This window comes from Colias philodice, chromosome 23 (assembly GCF_061535455.1).
Source record: "Colias philodice isolate Cphi_HAF_F1 chromosome 23, ilColPhil1 Martin Lab GWU primary, whole genome shotgun sequence".
Classification (NCBI taxonomy): Eukaryota; Metazoa; Arthropoda; class Insecta; order Lepidoptera; family Pieridae; genus Colias; species Colias philodice.
Genome location: NC_143108.1, coordinates 5,369,649 through 5,391,310, shown reverse-complemented (window position 1 = coordinate 5,391,310; position 21,662 = coordinate 5,369,649). Strand labels below are relative to the sequence as shown.

The following is a 21,662-nucleotide window of genomic DNA, read 5'->3' as shown; positions in this document are numbered from 1 at the left end:
CAACCCTTTATCTGAGTTAACGTTAAAATTAAAAATTATTTAATTTATAAATCTATAATCATGAATAAAGTTGTACTTTGTAGCCTGTAGGTACTAGGTAACCACTAACCGCGAAGAAGACGTGTTGTAGGAAGAATGTGCGTATGTTATTCAAAGTAAAACAATTGAAAATACATATTACGTACATATTATGATCACTAGAGATACTGATTCACTAATGATCACATATTATCTGTGTATATTTAAAATCGACACAAACAGACCCTTTACTTATTATTTCACTACTTTAATAATATTATTAGGTACCTTACCTGTTTTATTCATTTTAATTTGTTTATGTCTATTTTATTTATGTTACCTTAGTTAAAAAAAGGAATTTTCTCAACTTTGACCTTATTTTCGCATTAATTTACACTCATGTTTTGTTGTAAAGCATTAACAGTATTAATCTGTACTTCTCATAAATAAATATCCTTGATAAAAAAATTTTCAGTGATAAATTTAGTAGGTATGTAACCTATACTATGGCATTTATTCAGTTATTTTTTAGTATCTTTGCAGCAATATAAATGTTTGCTTACATCAATGCAAATATTATCTTTAAGCCAATAGATAATGTGATATATTCATGGCCATAAAATTGAATATCACACCGGAATGAATATGTTACAGTTCACACGATTTTGTTTTCATGTTATGACTTCACTATGTGACCTTTTCTTAAATAAAATGTGTTATTTTTTATTTACAACCTTGTCTACTTAAGATTATAATCTATCTCTATGCTAATTTATATCTAGATAGGATCAGCCAATCTTCTATGATTCAATCTTGAATATACATCTCTATAAAATATTGATATTAAGTTAGGTATCTCAATATTATAGTTAGATATGTTTGGTCAATTTAAACAGTTATATAGTTTGATATCTATTACCATATTGAGCAGGAAATTACTAAATAGGTTCATATACAGAGATGAGAGATTCAAACGGCTTTAGAAATGCCATTCATCCTACATCCTGTGTATTGTAAGCGTTGCTTCATGAGTCATAATGATTATGAAATGTCTTGCTTCCAGTTTGTTGACACTTACTGTAAATGCTTAATAGCCGAGGTATTATGATAATCGTGAGCTTTATGAGCTATCTGCAAATATTAGATTTATGTAACGTCTTGTCAATAGTGATTTAATTTGCCTGTCTGTTAGTGGTCTTTAATTTTTTGTTTGTGCCGACAAGTAATGAAATAATGTATTCTATCACTACATAGTATAAAACAAAGTCGCTTTCTCTGTCCCTATGTCCATACGCATACATAGTGCTTAAATCTTTAAAACTACGCAACAGATTTTGATGCCTTTTTTTAGTAGATAGAGTGATTCAAGAGGAAGGTTCTAGTATACATTATTATGTTTTAGACAAAGCGGGCGGAAAGAATAATGAATTGAAAAGTGTTAATTGAAATTTGTATGCAAAAAAACTGTTTTAAATGATAATGTGTACTATGAATTAAGTATTTGTTTTTTTTTTACATGGCTCGCTCGCTAGCCTTGCTTATTAAAGGCCATATCTTGACATTCAATAAGTTTAAGAGTTTAAAAATGACGGAGCAGTTATAACAAAAAATCTTTATTTTCAAGAGCTCAATATGCAATATGATATTCCGAAGTTACAAAGACAATATATCAGTTAATTGACTGCATATGCAATGTACGGGTCAAAACAATTGAAGATAATTTAATAAAGATGCTTGTTCTATTTAATATTGCTAATGGCTCTTGTTAACACTATTTATAACAGTACTAATTGACAGCAGTTAATACATTGAATTATGTGCTATTGTTTTAATTATTAGAGATAATTGAGTTATTATAATGATGAAATCTGATGTTCATTTTTATTTTAATTGGATTTATTTTTGTATTGTTCTGTTGTCATGAATTTTTATTTAATAATAATAATAGTTAAAAAAAACTAAAAAACACGCTTTTAGTTCGGTTTTTTATAAAACGCGTGTTTTTTATTTTTTTTTAACTATTATTTATTTTATCAAATTAGTGTATTGTCATCGGTCCTAAATAAATCTACAAAGTTTGAACGAAATCTGGCCGTTTAAAGTTGGTCAAAATCGCGCCCAAAGAAGTCGGTTACAAACATACAAACATACAGGTGAAGCTAATATAAAGCGTGTAAAAATTAGTATTTTTTATCATATTTTAAAATTTAAATATTACATTTCGGAAAATTTAACTACATTTTACTTAAATGTATACTAAATTGATTGTAAAATGTTTGTTTAATTTCGATTAATGTAACGGGGAAAAAAGACCAAATTTTTCATACAAAAAATCCGAATTTGATAAGAATATTGATATCAATTTATTTATCATGCAACAAGTTTTATTTAAATGTTGAATTTATGTATGTAGGTACATTTCATACAATACAAAGTCACAATTTTATTTACATCCAAAAAGATATAATGTAATAAAACAATATAAGTAGGTATATATCTAGAATTAGCTACCATCATGTATTACTAGAATTAATTTATCACTTGCACCAACAATCCAATATTTTATTTTCGTATATTAGGTATGTTAATGATGTTTCGAAGATCAAACCAAATTATCGTGGCCCTAATAATTAGAAATGCTCGGTCATATGGGCGTTTACATTCGTGATATCACAACATATGGATAGCCATTAGCCATATCTCATAACATAAACTATCTAGGTACTAATACTTATAACTGAAAACTAAAACTTCGAATTATTAGAATAAAAAAAGAATCATGAAAATCGTTTCGCACAGTAGAATCTTAAAAAACAATATAATATATTGTTTTGTATACATATTATGTAGTCTAGTAAATAACCTCCTCCTTTTTTTGTAAGTCGATTGAAAACTATCTTCAGCCTGCGGTTCCTCTCGCATTCTATCAGGATTAAAAGCACATGAGGGGCTGCAAACTAATCTGCCTCTGCTCCAAATTTTATCTAGATAGATTCAGCCAATCTAGCGTGTCGGCATATATCCATCAAAACATCTAACCATCCATTTTCTCAATTTCACTTTTAAAATAGTAGATTAGTCGTAAATAATAGGAGTAAAAGTTCAATAAGAGTATACAATTTATAACAATGTAATTTAAAATCGTTTATATTTTATCTGTTTCTCAATTTACGTAGGTTATTTAAGAGGTTATCTTAACGACAATGGACAATTTAACAATCGTCAGTCGTTGACTCATTGCAGTGTCGAATGTAATGATAAAAAGTTATTGAAAAAATAATGAAATAATCTATACATTCTTAACGTTACTGAGAAGTTTTGCTATGTATTTTCTTGATTATAACTACCTATTACGCGAGTGTTACATATATTAACATTTAACGGATTTTAAAGTATTTGTTAATGAATAAACAATATTTGCTGTAGGTAATGACCTACTTACATCTACATCTTGTTTGTCCCTTACCACGTTTTCTATTACTTGCGTTAAGTCTTTGATTTACTTTTTGTATTTAGTTTTTTCTTCTTACGTTTTTCTGCCATCTAAATGATGTATTAGCTACGAATAAATAAATCATGACATTTTTATGTACAGTTTTATAGGCATAGTCGCGATTATCCAATTATTCTATTAATAAATGATATTTATATTGTTACAGACGCAACACACATGTCAGCATCGGTTTTATGATACCGGCGCTCCAGTGAGGTATGGAAATGTCCCACCAGGGAGGGGCGGAGGCCGAGAGCCTGCTACGGACAGATAGGAACACAATCATGCCGCAGAATAAACGTGAGTGATTGATTTGATTTTTTCCTGGAATAGGGAAATATTTATTCTTTAGCAAGAAATTTCTGAAATATGGAAATATTCATTGGATTTTTTTCCAAGAAAATGTATTTTTGTTAAGTTTTGTTTTGGTGTTGAAGCTATTCTATATTGTGTATGAGTTCTATTTAGGATATTTTTGGATACCTATGGTTTTGATTTAAAATTTAAATTATGAAAAAGTATCAAAGATTGTTATCGGAATAGGAAATAATTATGTTTAAATGCTCTGACTAAATTTGACTTTTAGGTATTTTCATTGTTTTAAGTATAAAAAGTAAAAACTGTTTTTATTGTTTATTTTATATTGAAACGAATCAACTTCGTATTTTAATTCCGGGTCTCAGCTTCGATCAAATATTTTAAAAGATAAGGAGATTAAAAACCACGATATTAGTCGATGACATACCGCGGATTGCATCATACGAATGGACTGCGTAATTGTATGAACACACCTTCAGAAGGCTATATGTTTTGACCGTGAGAGTTAGGTAATATTCTTAATGCTATTTTTAGATGCATTCCTATCGTGGAGCTATCTTCAAAAATCTATTATAGACTGTTTTGATTGTAGAAGATCGACATAATAATAATTAATGCATTCAGAATTCTTATGCTTGCAATATATCGATGTAGCATTTTGTGATGTAGCAATTGAATCTATACTTATATTATAAAGCTGAAGAGTTTGTTTGTTTGAACGTGCCAATCTCTGGAACTGCTGGTCCGATTTGAAAAAAATTTCGGTGTTAGATAGCCCATTTATCGATTATATCATTACACTAAGACCAACAATATACAGGAGCGAAGCAATGCGGGTAAAACCGCGGGGCACAGCTAGTCAGTGGCGTAGCTAGCATAGGTGGCACCCGGGGCGGATTTTATAGGTGTCACCCTAAAACTCAATCGAAACTGTTAAAATAAAAAAAAGTTATAATCATTTACGTTTTATTAAAATATGAGTACCTATTACAAATATTTGTTTATTATGTAAAACAAATTTAGTTTGTTAAAAATTAAAATTTCTTCCTTCTAGCTTTGACACTAGCGAACTCCGAAATCACGTCTTCAAAATTTATATTTTGTGTTGCTTCATGTTCTATCGTTAAAATACCAAGATTGTTTAATCTGGTTTCGGTCATTGTAGACCGCAAATAATTTTTAATTAATTTTAATTTGCTGAAACTTCTCTCACATGAAGCTACTGATGCACATATTGTTATAAATAACTTTAGTGCTACCGTTAGATTCGGAAGAGATTCTGTAAAATCCCATTCCACAATAAATTTCAAAAAGTCCAGTATCACCCAATTAGAGACAGTAATATTAGCCGCTTTTAAATGTCTTCTCAATCTTGGTATTTCTAAAAGGAGTTCTGTTTCTGATACTTCATCGTAAAGGTTAGTAAATTTTGATATAGCTAATTTTAACTGTTCAGTGTTTGCCGAAAGCAAGGTCTTTGACTGCACAACCTCAAACAATGAAGCTACGTCTTTAATGGACTTTACTCTTGTTTCGAGTTCAATATTGAATCTGTCAATGCATTCTAACATGTCCTTTTGAAGTTCCGCTCTAAGTGTAAGTCCAGCCTCGGTGGACGACGCTAACTCACCGGGCATGCGTTTCTTGCGACGAATTCGTCGTTCCATCGAAATGTTGTATTTTTCCGATTTTTGTACAGCAAAATCTATTGCCTCTTCTGCTAGATGCAACCGTTTCTCTCCAATGAATAGACGAAGTGCTTCTAGTTTTATGATTATTTCATCAACACATAAACCTTTACTTTGTAATGCGATCTGAGCATTGTTCACTTCCCTTAGCACATCATTCCAAAAGAAAAGAAAACAAAGAAATGAGAAATTGCACACAGCAGGCATAAGATTTTGTGCAGCACCTCTAGTTTCTAAATTTACGTCTTGGTCACATAGTTCCTCAATTGCAGATATTATCCCATCAAAATTTTCAGCCAATACTTTTACTGCACCGTAATGAGCACTCCATCGCGTTGTCGAAAGTCTTTTAACAGATGCTTTGCTGTGATTGAGGAGCACTTCCCAACGACTTGTGGAAGTTGAAAAAAAGTTAAATATTGTTTCCACTGCTCCGAAAAATGTAACACAAGTCACATTTTGTGCGAACGAATGTTGGCCGCATAAATTAATTGAATGATCTATACAACCAATAAAAATTGCTTTATTGTTTTTTTCTTTTATAATAGCTTGTACTCCTCCGTGTATACCACTCATAACTGCAGCATTATCATAACCTTGAGAACGACACATCATAATATCTAAGCCATCGTTTTCAAGCTTCTTTAGTATTTCAGCGCTTAAGTCAGCTGCTTTTTTTCCATGTAAAGGAAAGAATCCTAAGAATACTTCTTTGACTTCTACTTTTCTATTATTAATTTTTACATAACGAATCACTTCAGACATTTGATCAACATGTGAAACGTCAGGTGTGCTATCAAACATGATACCGAAATATTTTGCCGATTTAATTTCGTTTACAAGCTGACATTTTACATGATTAGCTAAAACATTTATGAACTCATTTTGTATTTCTGGCGATAAATATGTTACTTTAGGTGATTTTTCCTGCTCCAAATATAGTATATGTTCTTTGAGTACTGCATCATACTTTGACAGCAGTTTAACTAGTTCTAAGAAATTACCTTTATTAGACGACCCTTTGGTTTCATCATGTCCACGAAATGCTAGGTTTTGTTTAGCCAAAAACAATGTTATATCTAATAATCGAGATAAAAGATTTTTCCACTTCTGTTTTTCCGTATTCATTAATTGCAAGGCTGCATCATCTATTGTGGTGTGAGATTTTAATCTCATTTCCAAAGCTTTCCACTTTTCGAAATTTTCTAAATGTTCACATGAAGTTTCATGGTCCAATACTTTAGGATTTAGTTTCCACCACTTCTGAAATCCAGTTGTAAATGTTGTTTGTATGTTACTGACAGCAAATAAACGACAGCAAAAACAGTACAGGTTATTTGATATAGGAGAAAATACCATCCATGATCGTAGAATTTTTTCACCACTAGGCATCGGTTTATAAAACCATTCCTGTGAAAGATGACGAGAATCACCTTTAATCTTTGAACCATGACGAGATACAGTAGGAAACGGTCCTTCTTTGTTCTGGAAATGTTCACTGCCCTTTTTTATTATGTCAATGCGAACATTATCAGGTACCGGTAAACTCCAATGTGAAACATCTCTCAAGTGTTGAACTGATTCTTCAAAGCTAATGCTATCTCCGAAAGTAGCATTAACGGCGTCATTTTCATTATTTATTTTGATTCCGTCAAGGTCCTGGGTCGTCTTCATTGATTCTGTATTGTCGATGTTGCTATCTGAATGTGAGTCTCCAAGATGTGAATCATTACTTTCGTCAGCAGGAGACTCGGGTACTTTACTTGAACTTTGGCCGCTATCTGCTTTTGTGACATATTTGAAAAGAGAACCGGACATGCTCTGAATTTCATCCATTTTAGCCTTTTTGGCTTTTCTCTGTTGAAACCCGCTTTGTCTTTTCGAAGTATGAATTCCCCGAGGCATATTTCGTTCTGGGTATTCTAAAAAATATTTTTAGTTAGTAAGTGAAACGTTGATTTTATAAACTAATTATAACAGTAAATAAACACCTACACGTTACGTAACTAGCTTTGTGAAATATATTTTTCCCAGACGCAGGATTGTTAATTTATATTACCTAACAATCCTGCGTCTGGGTGTAAATATGTTTTTAAGTATTATTAGAAAAATATTAGTTAAAAACTCCACCGTTAATTGTGATATCCGTGCCACGAGTGCTCGAGCTGCTCATCTCGGAGCAAAATCAACGTACGCGAAGTTGTATGATATGATTATGATAACTTTCAATCAAAAATCTAAACTTAATGTATTCCGTTTTTGTAAACAAATCCCATTGCTATTAGATAGGAAAATATTAAGTAAGTTAATAATAAATAAGAATATTATTTACAATTAAACATTATTACCTAAAGTAATATCGTAAAACGTGTAGAAATATAAGTAAAATCTTTTTACACCAGCAAAGTCTTTAAAACCTATTTTAATAAATAAATACCTTTAGTAGATAAGTAATACTTGCCCAGGCTAAACAAAAAAATATTATTGCAATCCGTCTGAAATACCTTCTTTAGGTACCTATTTATCATTTAGGACGTCTCAATAATATAGTTTAAAATACACAGTAATTAAAAGAGAATAAAATTGAAGGGTTTTTCAAAATAATCTAAGATACTGCTATTAGAAACTAAATGGATAAAAAATGTAAGTATTACCTGTAATAACAAAAATAATTCACTTACCTTGTTTATTTTCTTCAAGAATCGACTTTTATACAAAAAATGTTGTTTATAATATCTAATAATTAACAAACACTTTGCACTAGACTTTCACACGTTCACGTAAGCGAATATTGAAATGAATGCGGTCGGAAACAAAAGAAGCCCAATCCACAATACAAGTGACGAGCGCTATATCGAGGGAATCCCCTGACTAGCGTTGGTTATGCGCGAACGGGGTATTAAATTTTGGGGGAATCCCTGATCGATTGACACTGTGCACATTGTTTTTTTTTAATATCAATTATTATGTTCGTGGTACGATATTATAGTTACCTAGATAATTTTATTAGTGGCGGTTATGCTCTCTGCCGCAGATTTACGATTTTTTATAAATAGAAAGAACTATAACTGATGGTCATAGTCGGGCTCGGGTGTCACCCGTTTAGGGGTGGGCCGCCCCCGCCGCCCCCCCTTAGCTACGCCACTGCAGCTAGTTACTTAGATAATGTTGATACGATGCTTAATATTAAAGACATGAGAATAATGAAAGATAACACAAAATACAAACATAATATAAACAAATGTCAGATAATTGAGTTAAACAAAAACAAAGTGCGATAGTGGAACATTAAATTGAAATGATTAATATTCCAGTTATCTGTTTGACTGTTTGAATTTGGTCGTCTGGTTGACGTTATCTCGCTATGCATGAACGGTTTCGCCCAAATAGTTTTACGGTGTACCGATTTTCGGTGAAATCCAATGTCCATTGTGGTTTTATTTCTTACTAGTTTTCCGTCCGCGGCTTCGCCCGCGCAGTCAATGAAAAACCCGGATAGTTCCCGTTAGTATGGGATTTCCCGGGTAAAACTTATCCCATGTCCTTTCTTAGGTCTCAAGCTATTCATGTACCAATTTTGAAATGAATCCATGCAGTACTTATTGAGTTTAGCCCGGACATACATACCGACAAACAGACAAAAATTCTAAAAACTATTGTTTTAAAAAAATATTCAATCCACAGTTTTGACTTTTAGACTGGGGTAGAAGCCTTTGAAAATAATGAAAAGATAAAAAAAATCGCAGTCGGATGAAACCCATTAGAAAAGGAGGGGAATATGATAAAAATGTAAGGAAAAATAAATTACGGTCAATCCGAGTTCGGGAAGCGGGAGGGGGGAGCTTTTAAGAGAAAAAAATGGTTTCTCTCGATTTCCGACTAAACTACAAGTCCTATAGAAAAAAGTTCAATGGCAAAGTTGTAGGTAATTAAAAGTTCTACAACTTTTGTATTCACAATTTTTTCACATAACCTAAAAATTTAGGTGAAAAATTCAAAAAACCAAGTTTTTGGTCTTTTATTTCTATCTACTTCAAAATTTATTTTTTTTCTACGAAATTTGGTGGAAACTTACTTTATTATGTCCCAAATACACTGTAATTTATTTGATTGAAAATATTTATTTTTTCGCCTTATTTGGAATTAATACCAAAAAAACAACCTAATTTTCAATCGAAAAGTCACCCGTCAAAATATCAGCTTTTTTCAAAAACTTAGGGTGCCTTTTATTCATTGAAATCTCTACTTTCATATAGTGTAAAAAAAGATAAACACCACTATAGTAAATATTCTCAGGAAATGCATACAAACAGTGTGATAATGAGCTTTTACTAAATCAGGCATACTTCTTGAACTCTATATCTTCTCTTGTATCGGCTTTTCGGTAATATTTCAAAAGAAAAATAATTATCTGTTCTAAGTTTAATATTTTACAGCATATTCAAAAGCAAAATGATGTCGATAAAAACATTTCAGGTAGTTCGAGAAGTGTGCCTGATTTAGTAAAAGCTAATTTTCAGACTGCTTGTATGCATTTCCTGAGAACATTTACTATGGTGGTGACTGGTGTTTATTTTTTTTACACCATATGAAAGTAGAGATTTCAATGAATAAAAGGCACCCCAAGTTTTTGAAAAAAGCTGATATTTTGACGGGTGACTTTTCGATTGAAAATTAGGTTGTTTTTTTGGTATTAATTCAAAATAAGGCGAAAAAATAAATATTTTCAATCAAATAAATTACAGTGTATTTGAGACATAATAAAGTAAGTTTCCACCAAATTTCGTAGAAAAAAAATAAATTTTGAAGTAGATAGAAATAAAAGACCAAAAACTTGGTTTTTTGAATTTTTCACCTAAATTTTTAGGTTATGTGAAAAAATTGTGAATACAAAAGTTGTAGAACTTTTAATTACCTACAACTTTGCCATTGAACTTTTTTCTATAGGACTTGTAGTTTAGTCGGAAATCGAGAGAAACCATTTTTTTCTCTTAAAAGCTCCCCCCTCCCGCTTCCCGAACTCGGATTGACCGTAATTTATTTTTCCTTACATTTTTATCATATTCCCCTCCTTTTCTAATGGGTTTCATCCGACTGCGATTTTTTTTTGTTTCAAAAATTATCTACTCTAGTCTATTTCCTACAATTTATTATATAATATGTATAGATACTTAGATATTGCAATAGCTATGTAATATAAAAAGCTTCAAGTGCTTCAGAGACCCCAATCAACATTGTGTATTTGGATTTTGGAGTAAATATGATGAATCATTAACTTATTCAGTACTCAGTTAGTTCGTGTACATATTGGTACATTCCATTTTCGTTACTTGTTTGGAATTTTTGGAATTTTGATTGTTTATTTCTTACATTCATAGTGTTAAGATGATTTGTAGAATATCCTGGCTTAATTTGATTTCTGTCAGCCAGTCTTTTTCTGAAGTCACTAGAAGTGGCGGAATTGTTTCGTCAAGATTTCCTTTATATAACATGAATTAAAAAAAATCATTGAATGTTCACATGAATAGTTAATTTTTAATTCGAACAATAACACGTAATAGATTCAGAAAAGAAATACAATTATCAGAATTACAAGGCTTTCATGTCTTATTTGACTAATAAATGCTCTACTAATCTGTAATCTCGGTAGTTACTAGGGCATCAGTAAAAGTGTACCTTAAACATCAATATTTAAACGCAATTCCTCACGAATGCTTATAAATTATGCATAAGAGAATGTCATGCAAACCTTTTAATAATGTCACGAACTAAAGGCAAACAAATTAGATTTTTTTGTGCAAATTGCCCCTATTATAAACCTGCCCTACATTGCACGTTAAATATATAAACGGGGAAACACAAAGGCTTAATATGTTTGCCAAAATACTCATTTTAATGCTGCAGTATTTCACAGCGGAGCGTGGAAGGAGTTTTAATATTCTAAAATTGTTTTTAAGCGAGTACACGATGCAATAAGTGCGATATTAACTTTTTATGGAATATATTTAATATGTATTATGTTAATTACTCGCAAGCACTTCCTAGTTACGAGTAATTAGGCTAGTAGAGGTAGCTTAAACGTGAGTTTATTTTTAATCTGCATCTATTTGAAATCTAATTTTAATCAAGAGATAGACTATGTTTCAGACTAATTCTTATTTTACCTCTCTGTTGTTACCTTTGCTAAAAATGCTTAAGTTTCAGTAATTAGAATAGAAGAATATATACTTACATATATTTGATGTATTGGCAAAGCGAGTCATTAGACGTACAGAAAATATCAATATAGAACATTGACACGCGTAGGCGAAACAACATTCTTTAACAAGGCTCGTTTATTGTCTCAAAGTTACCAAAGTAATGAGTCATACGATGCAAAAATAGAATTCGTTTCGAAGGCATCAAAAGGTAAAAGCAAGTACGTACTAGTACGTAAGTAAATAAGTCCTGTAGAGTGTAGATTAAAGACCGGAGTGTTGATGAAAAACGACTGCAAGGACTGAAAGTCTTAAAAACGTAGCATTGCAAATCTAGGTTAAATAACTTTGTATATCAATGGACTTCAAGTTTAATCCGTATGAATTTTTTTTCTCCTGGTCTTTAACAGCCATGATTTTAAACATGAACTATACCTTTGTTTATAGATAGTATATGACCAATCTTTTAGTATGTGGTATGTACCTTTTCTTCCGAACACAAGGGTTTCAATTTGATTATTTTTCACGCCCCTATTGTGCCATCTTGTGCCATCACCCTAGATTCACATTATCCCTTCTACTGACCTAGAAGTCTTCGATAGAAGTGATAATACGATCCGCAAAAATAACTATCATATTCACACAAACTTACGCGTCAACAATACTGCTATGATTCATTCAGTTTATTCTGATATAAAATAAGTTATAAAATTTATAATGAGGAATAAAATGAATCCGCAACCGGAATGAGGGCACAATACCTCGCTGCCACAATGCGGGGCAGATGAATTGGCTAACGTTTAAAACTATTAACCAAGCTGGATTTTAACAGCCTCATAAAAATACTCCATTATACTAATAAAGTTGGATTTTATAATTTTCGTGGCTAAATAAGGCAAAATAAGGTTTATTTTAAAATATCTCACGGAGCTATTGTTCCCTAATCGATCTATTAATTAAATATTCTATGAACACTGTAAGTAAATATTTGGTCGAAAAAAAAACACAGTCAATTTAATGCCGTAGATGGGGTAGTTAAATAACGAAAAAGTGAGTTTTGTATTTGAGGAAAGTTTTAAAATGTGTTGCGGTTAAAATACCTCAGAATCCTCAGATCCTTGGTCATTTTCTGAAGTAGAGTTGAACTGCCATTTTGGTAGATATTTAGTCAGTATACGTAAATTGTGTACTTTTTGCTATGTGTCCTCTCGGGTTTTCTGTAGTAATAATTAGTAGTTGAAAGGCATTATTGAAATAATTTAAGCTTGACCATATTATGGTTGACTATACTAGAAATTTGAGAGTGTGTGCAAGTATCCGCATGGTTTAATTTAATCATTTAAAGTTTCCTGGAAAGTAGGTACTAAGTTGCAATATGTGTTCATATTCATAACTTCATAAATCTATTTCATTGTTGCCAGTACAATTTTCACAGCTGTTGTTTTACATGAGAGCATGTAATCTTCCAATGTTACATATTATTTCTCCTAACTATCGTCATTATAATTTTTTTCTTTGCAAATACGTATAAGTAGCAACTTAGCTTGTTTAGATTCCGTTGTTTTTGAAGTATTTTCTTACTTATTTAGACGCCTACGTTGCCATTCAATATTTCAATGTAAAGAACCGATGTGTATGTACGTTTACGATTTACGATACGGTTATTAATTTATTGTGCATCAATTAAATGCTTTTTATATGCGGTACAGTCTTATGCACAATTGCTAGGTACATTTAAACTATTATTAAGTTGTGTTGTCAAATTTCATTTGATAACAATTTTCAACAAGCCTTTCAAAAAACTAGGAGGTTCTTTATTCGACTGTATATTTCTTTTTGAGTTTTTTATGTCAGAACATGGTCAGAACTTTCGAATTATTGAATAGATTATAGTTTATACGAACCATAAAAACGTATTCTATCTGTAGTTTTTATACTTAACAAAAAATGTGAAATCGTCTATATTTTTATTGGAATATGAGACCAAAGATAAGATTTGGAAGCATCATAAAATGAAGATATCTACCTGATCAATGCGGAGGGAGTTATCACGTCATATCAGATAAACTGACGTCATTGCAAGCCATATAAATGTGTGTCTGTAATACGGGCATAATTAGCAATGTGTTAGAAACGTTAGAAATCAAACAATGGTGATATCGTACTTTTTCGACTGCATGACGGAATTGGGCCATGATGGCCAATTTCAACTGCATGACGGATTTGGGCCATGATGGGCAATTTAAACTGAATACTATGCAATGAATGGATAGTGCATAAGAGTTAATAGAGATGCAATATTGCGTTACCCTTTATTGATAGTGTTCTTATTCTTCCTCAGGTTATTTAAATTGAAAATTTTCGACTTTAACTAATGTTTTCTATTAACCAGCCAATATTTGAATTGCGAATGCAGTTGTAGTAAATACTAAAAATATCGAATAACGCGAATTATGCGTTATCATATTTAGTCAAAATATACTCAAAATTTTATAATTTATTATGAGAGCGAAGTCCTGCTTATAACTAGGATTTACAGGACAATTCACATCCCAAGTACATCCTTGACATACAAAATCAATGGAAACTAAATCAATTGCAGTGGAAATGAAGTTATATATCATAGAGCACAATATTCGAGTTCTGTACTGAAAGTACATGCTTCTCGTACTGCCAACACATTAATTGCATTTCCACTTGAAGGAAATTCGGTATGGACATTAAGTGCCCCTGCAGCGTTTAATTAAAAAGCTTAGGATTTTTTGGATGTGTTTCGTTTGGGCTGTTTTGTGGAGTGCTGATGCTGAGAATCGTACCAATGTTATAAACCAATGTATATAATTTTAGACAAGAAGTGCGAATATACGATGAATTGTAATAATAATTTGTAATTATAACTGAAAGTAACGCAATTTAATATCATCAACACATGAATACATCTTGTGTCGGTATTCGCGGTAAATAAATTAACTGTCAATCTGTGGATATACAGTTTTGCCAATGTGTTTTAAGGGGCCCTTTACCCTTTACAATTTACATCACCAATACAGTAATTGAAAACGCATAACTTCAAAACCATGCGATAAGGAAACGTTCAGTTAAATTCTTTTATGCAAGAGACATTGTATGAACATTCAATGTTAGCATAATGCTATACAGTAAAGATGATTCATCAGTAAACTGCAGTGTCTGTATATGTGCCTTTGTTTAAAGTTTACATTGTTGGCATCAGAAATCGCTTAGCTTACTCTAAACAATGTGTCGTTTTACTAATTACTGGGATGGTGAATTTTGAGATACATAGTTGCTTCGATAACGTGGTTAGGTTTGTACGCATTTTATCTTCAAGATATGTATTATACTTAAGTGTAAATGTTTCAAGGTTTTGAAATAATAATTTATAATAATACAGTTCTGCATTTTGATTTTATATCACAAGAAGAATCATTATGCTTAATTGTGTCTCACTGCAAGGATAGTTTTTATGAAAGTTTCAAGCTTTCAACAATACTGGCTTAGTAGCCTTATCGAATATCACATATCATCAAACGTATTGATAAATTGTCAAATATTATAATAATATTCGTTTCCAATTGCTGATACTGTTTTATCTCAGATTCAAAATAAAGATTCAGACCAATACGTAATTGGATAAATATTATTAATCTAATTTCTATATACTTTATATCCTATTACAATATAATCGTTACGTAATTATGTAAACAATTCTCTTATCGCGCACGTGTATGAGATAATCTATCAACTTCCAAATTAGATTGATGTTGATCTTTTACTACATATTATAATTAGATTCAGTAAGTATAACGTACTAGCTCCGCTCCTGTTGGTCTAAGCGTGATAATATATAGCAGTCTTCCTCGATATCTAACACTAAAAGCTATCTAACACTTAAAGAATTTTTCAAATCGGACCAGTAGTTCCTGAGATTAGCGCGATCAAACTAACAAACAGTTATTAGATATAGATTATTGCATAGCTGTATTATTAATAGGGTTAAATATAGAGCGGTGCATTTAAATATCATTTAATAAAGAGTTATCGAATTACATTACATCCAGCCTTGCATTGGTTTTAGATAAAACTCGTAATGATATTCATAATTAATAAAACATAATATTTAATGGGTATGTCATTGGTACATTTAATGTTGACTTGAATTCTGGAATTTATATTCTTGAGATAGTGCAAAAGCTCTCAAAGAATTGCATTATAGAAATACTGAATAATAAAAATGAAAAAATATTTTATTTTTAGAATTTATTACATTATATTTTTATTACAATAATCAATGATATTGCATTCTCGTAATCGTGACGAGAATTTCTCAGCAATGTCGGCTAGCATATTTGAAATGATCCTAGTCGTATACCAGGCTTAGTACAGTAGATACAAGTATGCTTTGAGCCACGTTCAAACTACAAATATTTAGGTCGGTATGATCTTCTGTTAGGGAACTTGAGATTCTTGAATATGAATTCAATATAATGCGTAAATAGATAATTTTATTACTATAATAGTATACGTATATATAGCAGTACAAGTAACATATTGCTAAACTTTTAACGACTTTTACCATATGGTAGGCAAAGTTCGACATTGTGGACACGCCGTCCATAATCTTAACAAATAGTTGGGATATGTCGTCAAATATACAAAGGAATTTGGTGATTCTTGTATAAGACGTAAGGAATTTTACCCTATTCATGGCAAAATAACTTATGATGTTAAAAAAATTGCAGTTAACTATTTTAGAAAGATGTGATATCTCCTCAATGATGTATGATTAACAATCATATCCAGTTTAATATCTTTCAGCGAATATTATTTTATTTTAGCTGTGATATAGCTTTTATATTCTACACGTAATGCAAAGAATAACAACTCGTTTAAAACTCGTGCGAATACATTTAGATATTTTACACATCTTACGCCTCACACCTATGTGCATTTTATATCGTTCTCACAATGTTGCTAAAGTACAGCCCGTGTGCTACAAATGACGTTTTAAGTTGAAGAGTCAGTGAGGATCGTGCAGTGGAAAAGGCGCTCCTTTAAGAGTGAAAAGAGCTTGAACCATTATGCGCGTCTATTGTTCTTGTCTCTATAGAAACGGTAGCGAGAGGGCTAGTTCCTTAATGGGTCACGATTTTTACGCGCTTAGTCGGGCTTTGCAAATTACTTGAGATGGAATTGATTTAGTGGCTGTGATGTGAATTCGAGGGTAGTTGGGAATTTCCATTGTATACATTTCTAGTACCTAGTTCTGATTGTTCTGGATAAAGATAATAAATAAATGTCGAATCTTGAAATGTGTAAACAATATGGGTAACAACATTCTGTCGTGATTCGGAAAAATTGTTTGATTTTCAACTTTATTATTTCTTAATGACTTAATAGATATATAGTTTAAATAAATGATGTCATAATATAATAGTAATGTAAAATTTATGTAATTTCCTAACAAGCTTATCTAAAACAAAGGTTTTAAGCCAGTCAATTACGAAGTAGCTGCTGTGTACAGAACCCAGATAAACGGCTACGATAATTATCAAGATAATGATGTCTTCCGTTTATTACAACTTCCCTTTGTTACAGTTTCGGATGATAAATTGTCTCTTACTTCGCAAAGAACTAAGTGGCACTGATTTCGATTATTGTTGTTTTGTTTAATAATAAATTTATGTAATTACTAGCGGTCCGCCTCGGCTTCGCCCGTGGTACATATGAAAAATAGATGTTGGCCGATTCTCAGACTTACCCGATATGCACAGAAAATTTCATGAGAATCGGTCCACCCGTTTCGGAGGAGTATGCAGACTAACATTGTGACACGAGAATTTTATATATAAGATATGAAGTACTAATACATTCGTATTCAGTAACATTAATATGTACGTCCAATTAGGTTATTTCAATCTGCACTAAATGTCCACTTTGAATAATCAATAATTCCAATATTGTTCAGAGTTACTGCGAATATGGTGCTAAATGAAACGTGTTGTCATGGCGTTCCAGGCGCATTGTTTGTAGTGCGATTGGGTGCAGTGATCACACGACAAATAAATATTGTTTAATTAAAAAAAGAGCGTGTGTGTCGAGCACACGTGTCAGAAGTGCTTCTTTGGTAAGATTTAAAGATACCAAAATCGTCGCCTACTCCATGACGTGCCGGTATTGCCATGACGCGACCTTGATATTTTATTCTCAGCCCGCCTAAAGAAGTTTCACTTCAAAAAAATCTGTAAAATAGGTAAGAAACAAAAATAAGGGCAGGTATCGAAAATTGTTCTTGAACGAAAGTTTTGTAAACCCTAGTTTAATAGGTAAGTACTAAGTACTAAGTATGTAATTAATTAGAAACCTATACTTTCCGGATTGAGATACTTTATCTACTACTTAATTATTCATCTGGTTGAGCTTATAGCACTTTAGAAGCAAATGGGGTACATTAGGAATGGAAATGCCTAAGCGTCAATCAGAGAATTTTAAATGTGATTTCATCAGGTTAGTGCTGGCGGCCTAGATACAAAAATTTATTTCTATTTCCGTCAATAAATTCTCTATTTTCAGGAATATTTCGTAGAGAATATAATCGCTATTTGCACAAAAATGCTGAATTTTTACTATGTATCTTAATTAAACTTTGTATTGTTACACGATTGAAACAAGAACCAAGTTATTCCGTCAGAAATATAATTGGTAATGAATGTTTCCTATAAAAATAAAAATCACTAATAAAATGGCTTCATTCAATTAAGACACTCTCAGCCTTTCTCGGCGGAAGATTGAAAGAGCCTGTATTGCATTACTTTGTACTTGCTATACCTAGGTATATATTCAACTAGCTGTGCCCCGCGTTTTTACTTGCATTGTTCCGCTGCTTTTGGTCTTACCGTGATTATATATAGCCTATGGCTTTCATTGATAAATGGGCTATCTAACAGTGAAAGTATTTTACAAATCGGACCCGTGGTTACTGAGTTTAGCGCGTTCAAACAAATAAACTCTTCAGCTTTATAATATTGGTATAGATTCAATTTATAAGTAATGTTGCCATATTGAACTTTGAATTTTTTATCGTTCATTGATCTTTTGTCGAATGGAATGACACATGCGTATCATTTATATTCCACTGATTCTTTAATGGTGTCTGCTTGAATGAATATATTGGAAGTATTACTATGCGGGTCCCCTTTGTTAGTTTTATATTTTGTTTTATGTGTCTCTTAGTATTAGGTCCTAAATGTTAGGTATGATAAATTGTTATGAGATATAAGAGATTGCTTTTGCTCGTTGTCTTCGTCAATAATATTGTGTAAGATATCCTCTTATCAACGAAAAGACAATACCTACGTGAGATGTATTAAATGTTTGTTATTATACTTTGTAAAATAAACACGTAGTGATAGACAGCAACCTACCTCTATTCTTGTTTTAATTTCTTATGCTAAGAATACGTAACTTAAAAAATGAAAAATCACAATTGAGTCTCGATTCTTCAAATTATTTTGCGAGAAGATAGAGCGCTAGAAATGTGTATGCAAGTTTTATAATTGAACTATCATCATCATCATCATCAGTCCATATACGTTCCCACTGCTGGGACACGGGCCTCCTATGAGGGTACAGGCCATAATTAATCCACCACGCTGGCCAAGTGCCGGATGAATTGAACTAATTTCTTTATTTATTTTAAAGCTAATGAAAAATTGATGTAAATAATATTTGGATAATTTTATTCATACCATTTGAACCTGCAGCCTCAACCTCCAATATAAATAATACCGCATCTCGTCCCTAAACTACTTTTATGCCCGACTGTAGTAATTTATTGGCGATAAATGTAAAAGCTTTACGAACGAGCCCGCGATAACGCCCATTGTTACTTTGATTGCTCGAGTATTGAAACCTTAGTGCGTGAAATAACTGTTGGGAAATATTCGTTTTCTTTGGTTTTAAGCTGGATGTTTGTTTCGTAAGTGCAGTATACTCGTAGATGAATATTTTGGTGAAAGTTATGAATTATCACGTCTACTGATGAGCCCAGAGTAGGCTGTAGAACCAACTTTATCCATTAAAAAAAAAACGAAAAATAGGTATCAATAATTTTAGTTATGCCTGTGATTAAGAAATCTTATACCACAATCTTTGTAACTATTAAAAGGTTTTGGTGGGATTTCGCAGTATGTGATAAGAATTCACTAATTTTCAAGAACTATTCAAAGTTTTGGGATTTCAAGTTTGTTGATAATGTCTGTTTAAACACGGTCACCTAGTCTTTAGGCTTAGGAATTTGTCACAAAAGTTAAATTGTAATGTGAAATAACATTTTGAAGTAGATTGTGGATTAAGTCATTTAGTTTCTGTGTTTGCCTAATGTGTTGTAGGCAGAATTTTTTTTATCTAATTTCGTATACGATTACAAACGTTAACATATTTTATTATAATTGGAACTATTTAATGTTAATTGGAAAAAAAGTGTTTTTGCAACATTGTAAAGAAAATGTATGTTTTGTGAATGATTACTAAATAAAATAATATGTACCACGTTAGCTACGACTTGTAAAGTACAGTAGAACTCCAATTATCCGAATTAATGGGGACCGGGACCCATTCGGATAATCAAATATTCGGATAATCAGATTTTTTTTTAAATTTGCAATTGGAGAGAATAAAAGCTACGTTTTGATATTGCACTATATTTTTATTGAATTAAATGAAAGAAACATGAAATTTTCACATGTTTTAAATACATAAATAAAATGTACCTAAGTACTTATGTACAAGTTTAGAAATAAAAATCATTGTTTTTTAAACATCTCAAGTCAGTGTAGGCACAACAAGTCAAGTCAAGACTTGACGCGCAAACACTGGCTTCGCGGGGGGAAGAATAATAGCGCACTTTGAATTTTTTTGGACAATTTTTTGTGATTCGGATAATCGGCGATTCGGATAGTCGGAGTTCGGATAATTGGAGTTCTACTGTATAATGTAATTAATGTATGTTTTCGAAAGAAAATTTATTCGCTTCATACATTTTAAAATTTTGATCTAATATTCAGGATTGGAATGTATGGAAAAGCAATGGGTTCTACAATTCTCGCCAAATCTTTAAGTTTTATTGTTTTTAAGGCTTTTTGTTTGTGTATTTTGTTTAATTTTAATGTTCACTTTATTATTCAAAAAAAATATTTCAAAAAATTTATATGAAGCTGAGACACTATGAAGATAATCACCAATCAATTTAGGTATTACCTACACAGTACACAAGATACAGTGAAATCAATCCTAATATTATGAAGTCGTTTGTGTCTTCGAATGTTTATGACGAATACCGATCAACAATTTTTGAGACAAACAGGTCAACTGGGCCGATATCGCAAATTCTTTCACCACCATAAAACCAAATTTCTTCCCTTTCGTCGTAGGATATTCTTTATTTTTTTTTTCTATTTTAGTTTATATTCTTGCCATTTACAAATAGCAATTGCAATTGTTCCAGGTTGGGACGCCAGTGAGGGCGAAAAGGCGCCCTTCCTGCGCAATGAACCGGTTAAGTTGACACCCGCGTGGGAGGGCTCCAACCTGCCCAATGACACACTCAATTTGAAAGGTAATTTCCTTAGATAAGCTTGCTGTTACTGTATTATTGTTTTATGCCGCGGACATGTCCTCGAGAATTAGCAAGTATTTCTATAAAGCTCAATCTCAAACATTCAACTGCCTTCAGAATTCTTCTTCTACTTAAATATGTAAATTAATAATAACCACTGGGCTGAGAAACAGTTTCTACAAAGAAGACAGTTCTACAGTAACTTATGTGTAATTCTGGTAAAAAAGCTACATCACCATAAAGTATCATCAAAATTCGTTACGTGGTTTTCGCGTGAAGAAGTAACATAGGTACACCTAAGATAAATTCTTCAA

The 21,662-nt window shown here is 31.8% G+C and overlaps 2 protein-coding genes across 3 annotated transcripts in view; one reads left to right on the top strand and one right to left on the bottom strand.

The window, feature by feature from the left end:
* The window catches only part of Ent2 (Equilibrative nucleoside transporter 2), a 43,141-nt gene that overhangs the window by 1,374 nt on the left and 20,105 nt on the right, over positions 1-21,662 (top strand). For both annotated transcript variants that reach the window (XR_016317513.1, XM_089710037.1), the window contains exons 2-3: positions 3,678-3,811; positions 21,238-21,348. Coding sequence is in view for 1 of the 2 variants with exons in the window: in XM_089710037.1 (XP_089566163.1) it covers positions 3,730-3,811; positions 21,238-21,348 (193 nt within the window). In the remaining variant the exon portion in view is untranslated. The remainder of the gene's footprint in view (positions 1-3,677; positions 3,812-21,237; positions 21,349-21,662) is intronic.
* On the bottom strand, positions 4,696-8,611 carry LOC149478049 (zinc finger MYM-type protein 1-like). Its single transcript, XM_089710035.1, has 2 exons — positions 8,199-8,611; positions 4,696-7,439 (listed from the first exon to the last, which is right to left on the bottom strand). The coding sequence occupies exon 2, from the start codon at positions 7,420-7,422 to the stop codon at positions 4,864-4,866; it is 2,559 nt and encodes an 852-aa protein (XP_089566161.1). The 5' UTR covers positions 7,423-7,439; positions 8,199-8,611; the 3' UTR covers positions 4,696-4,863.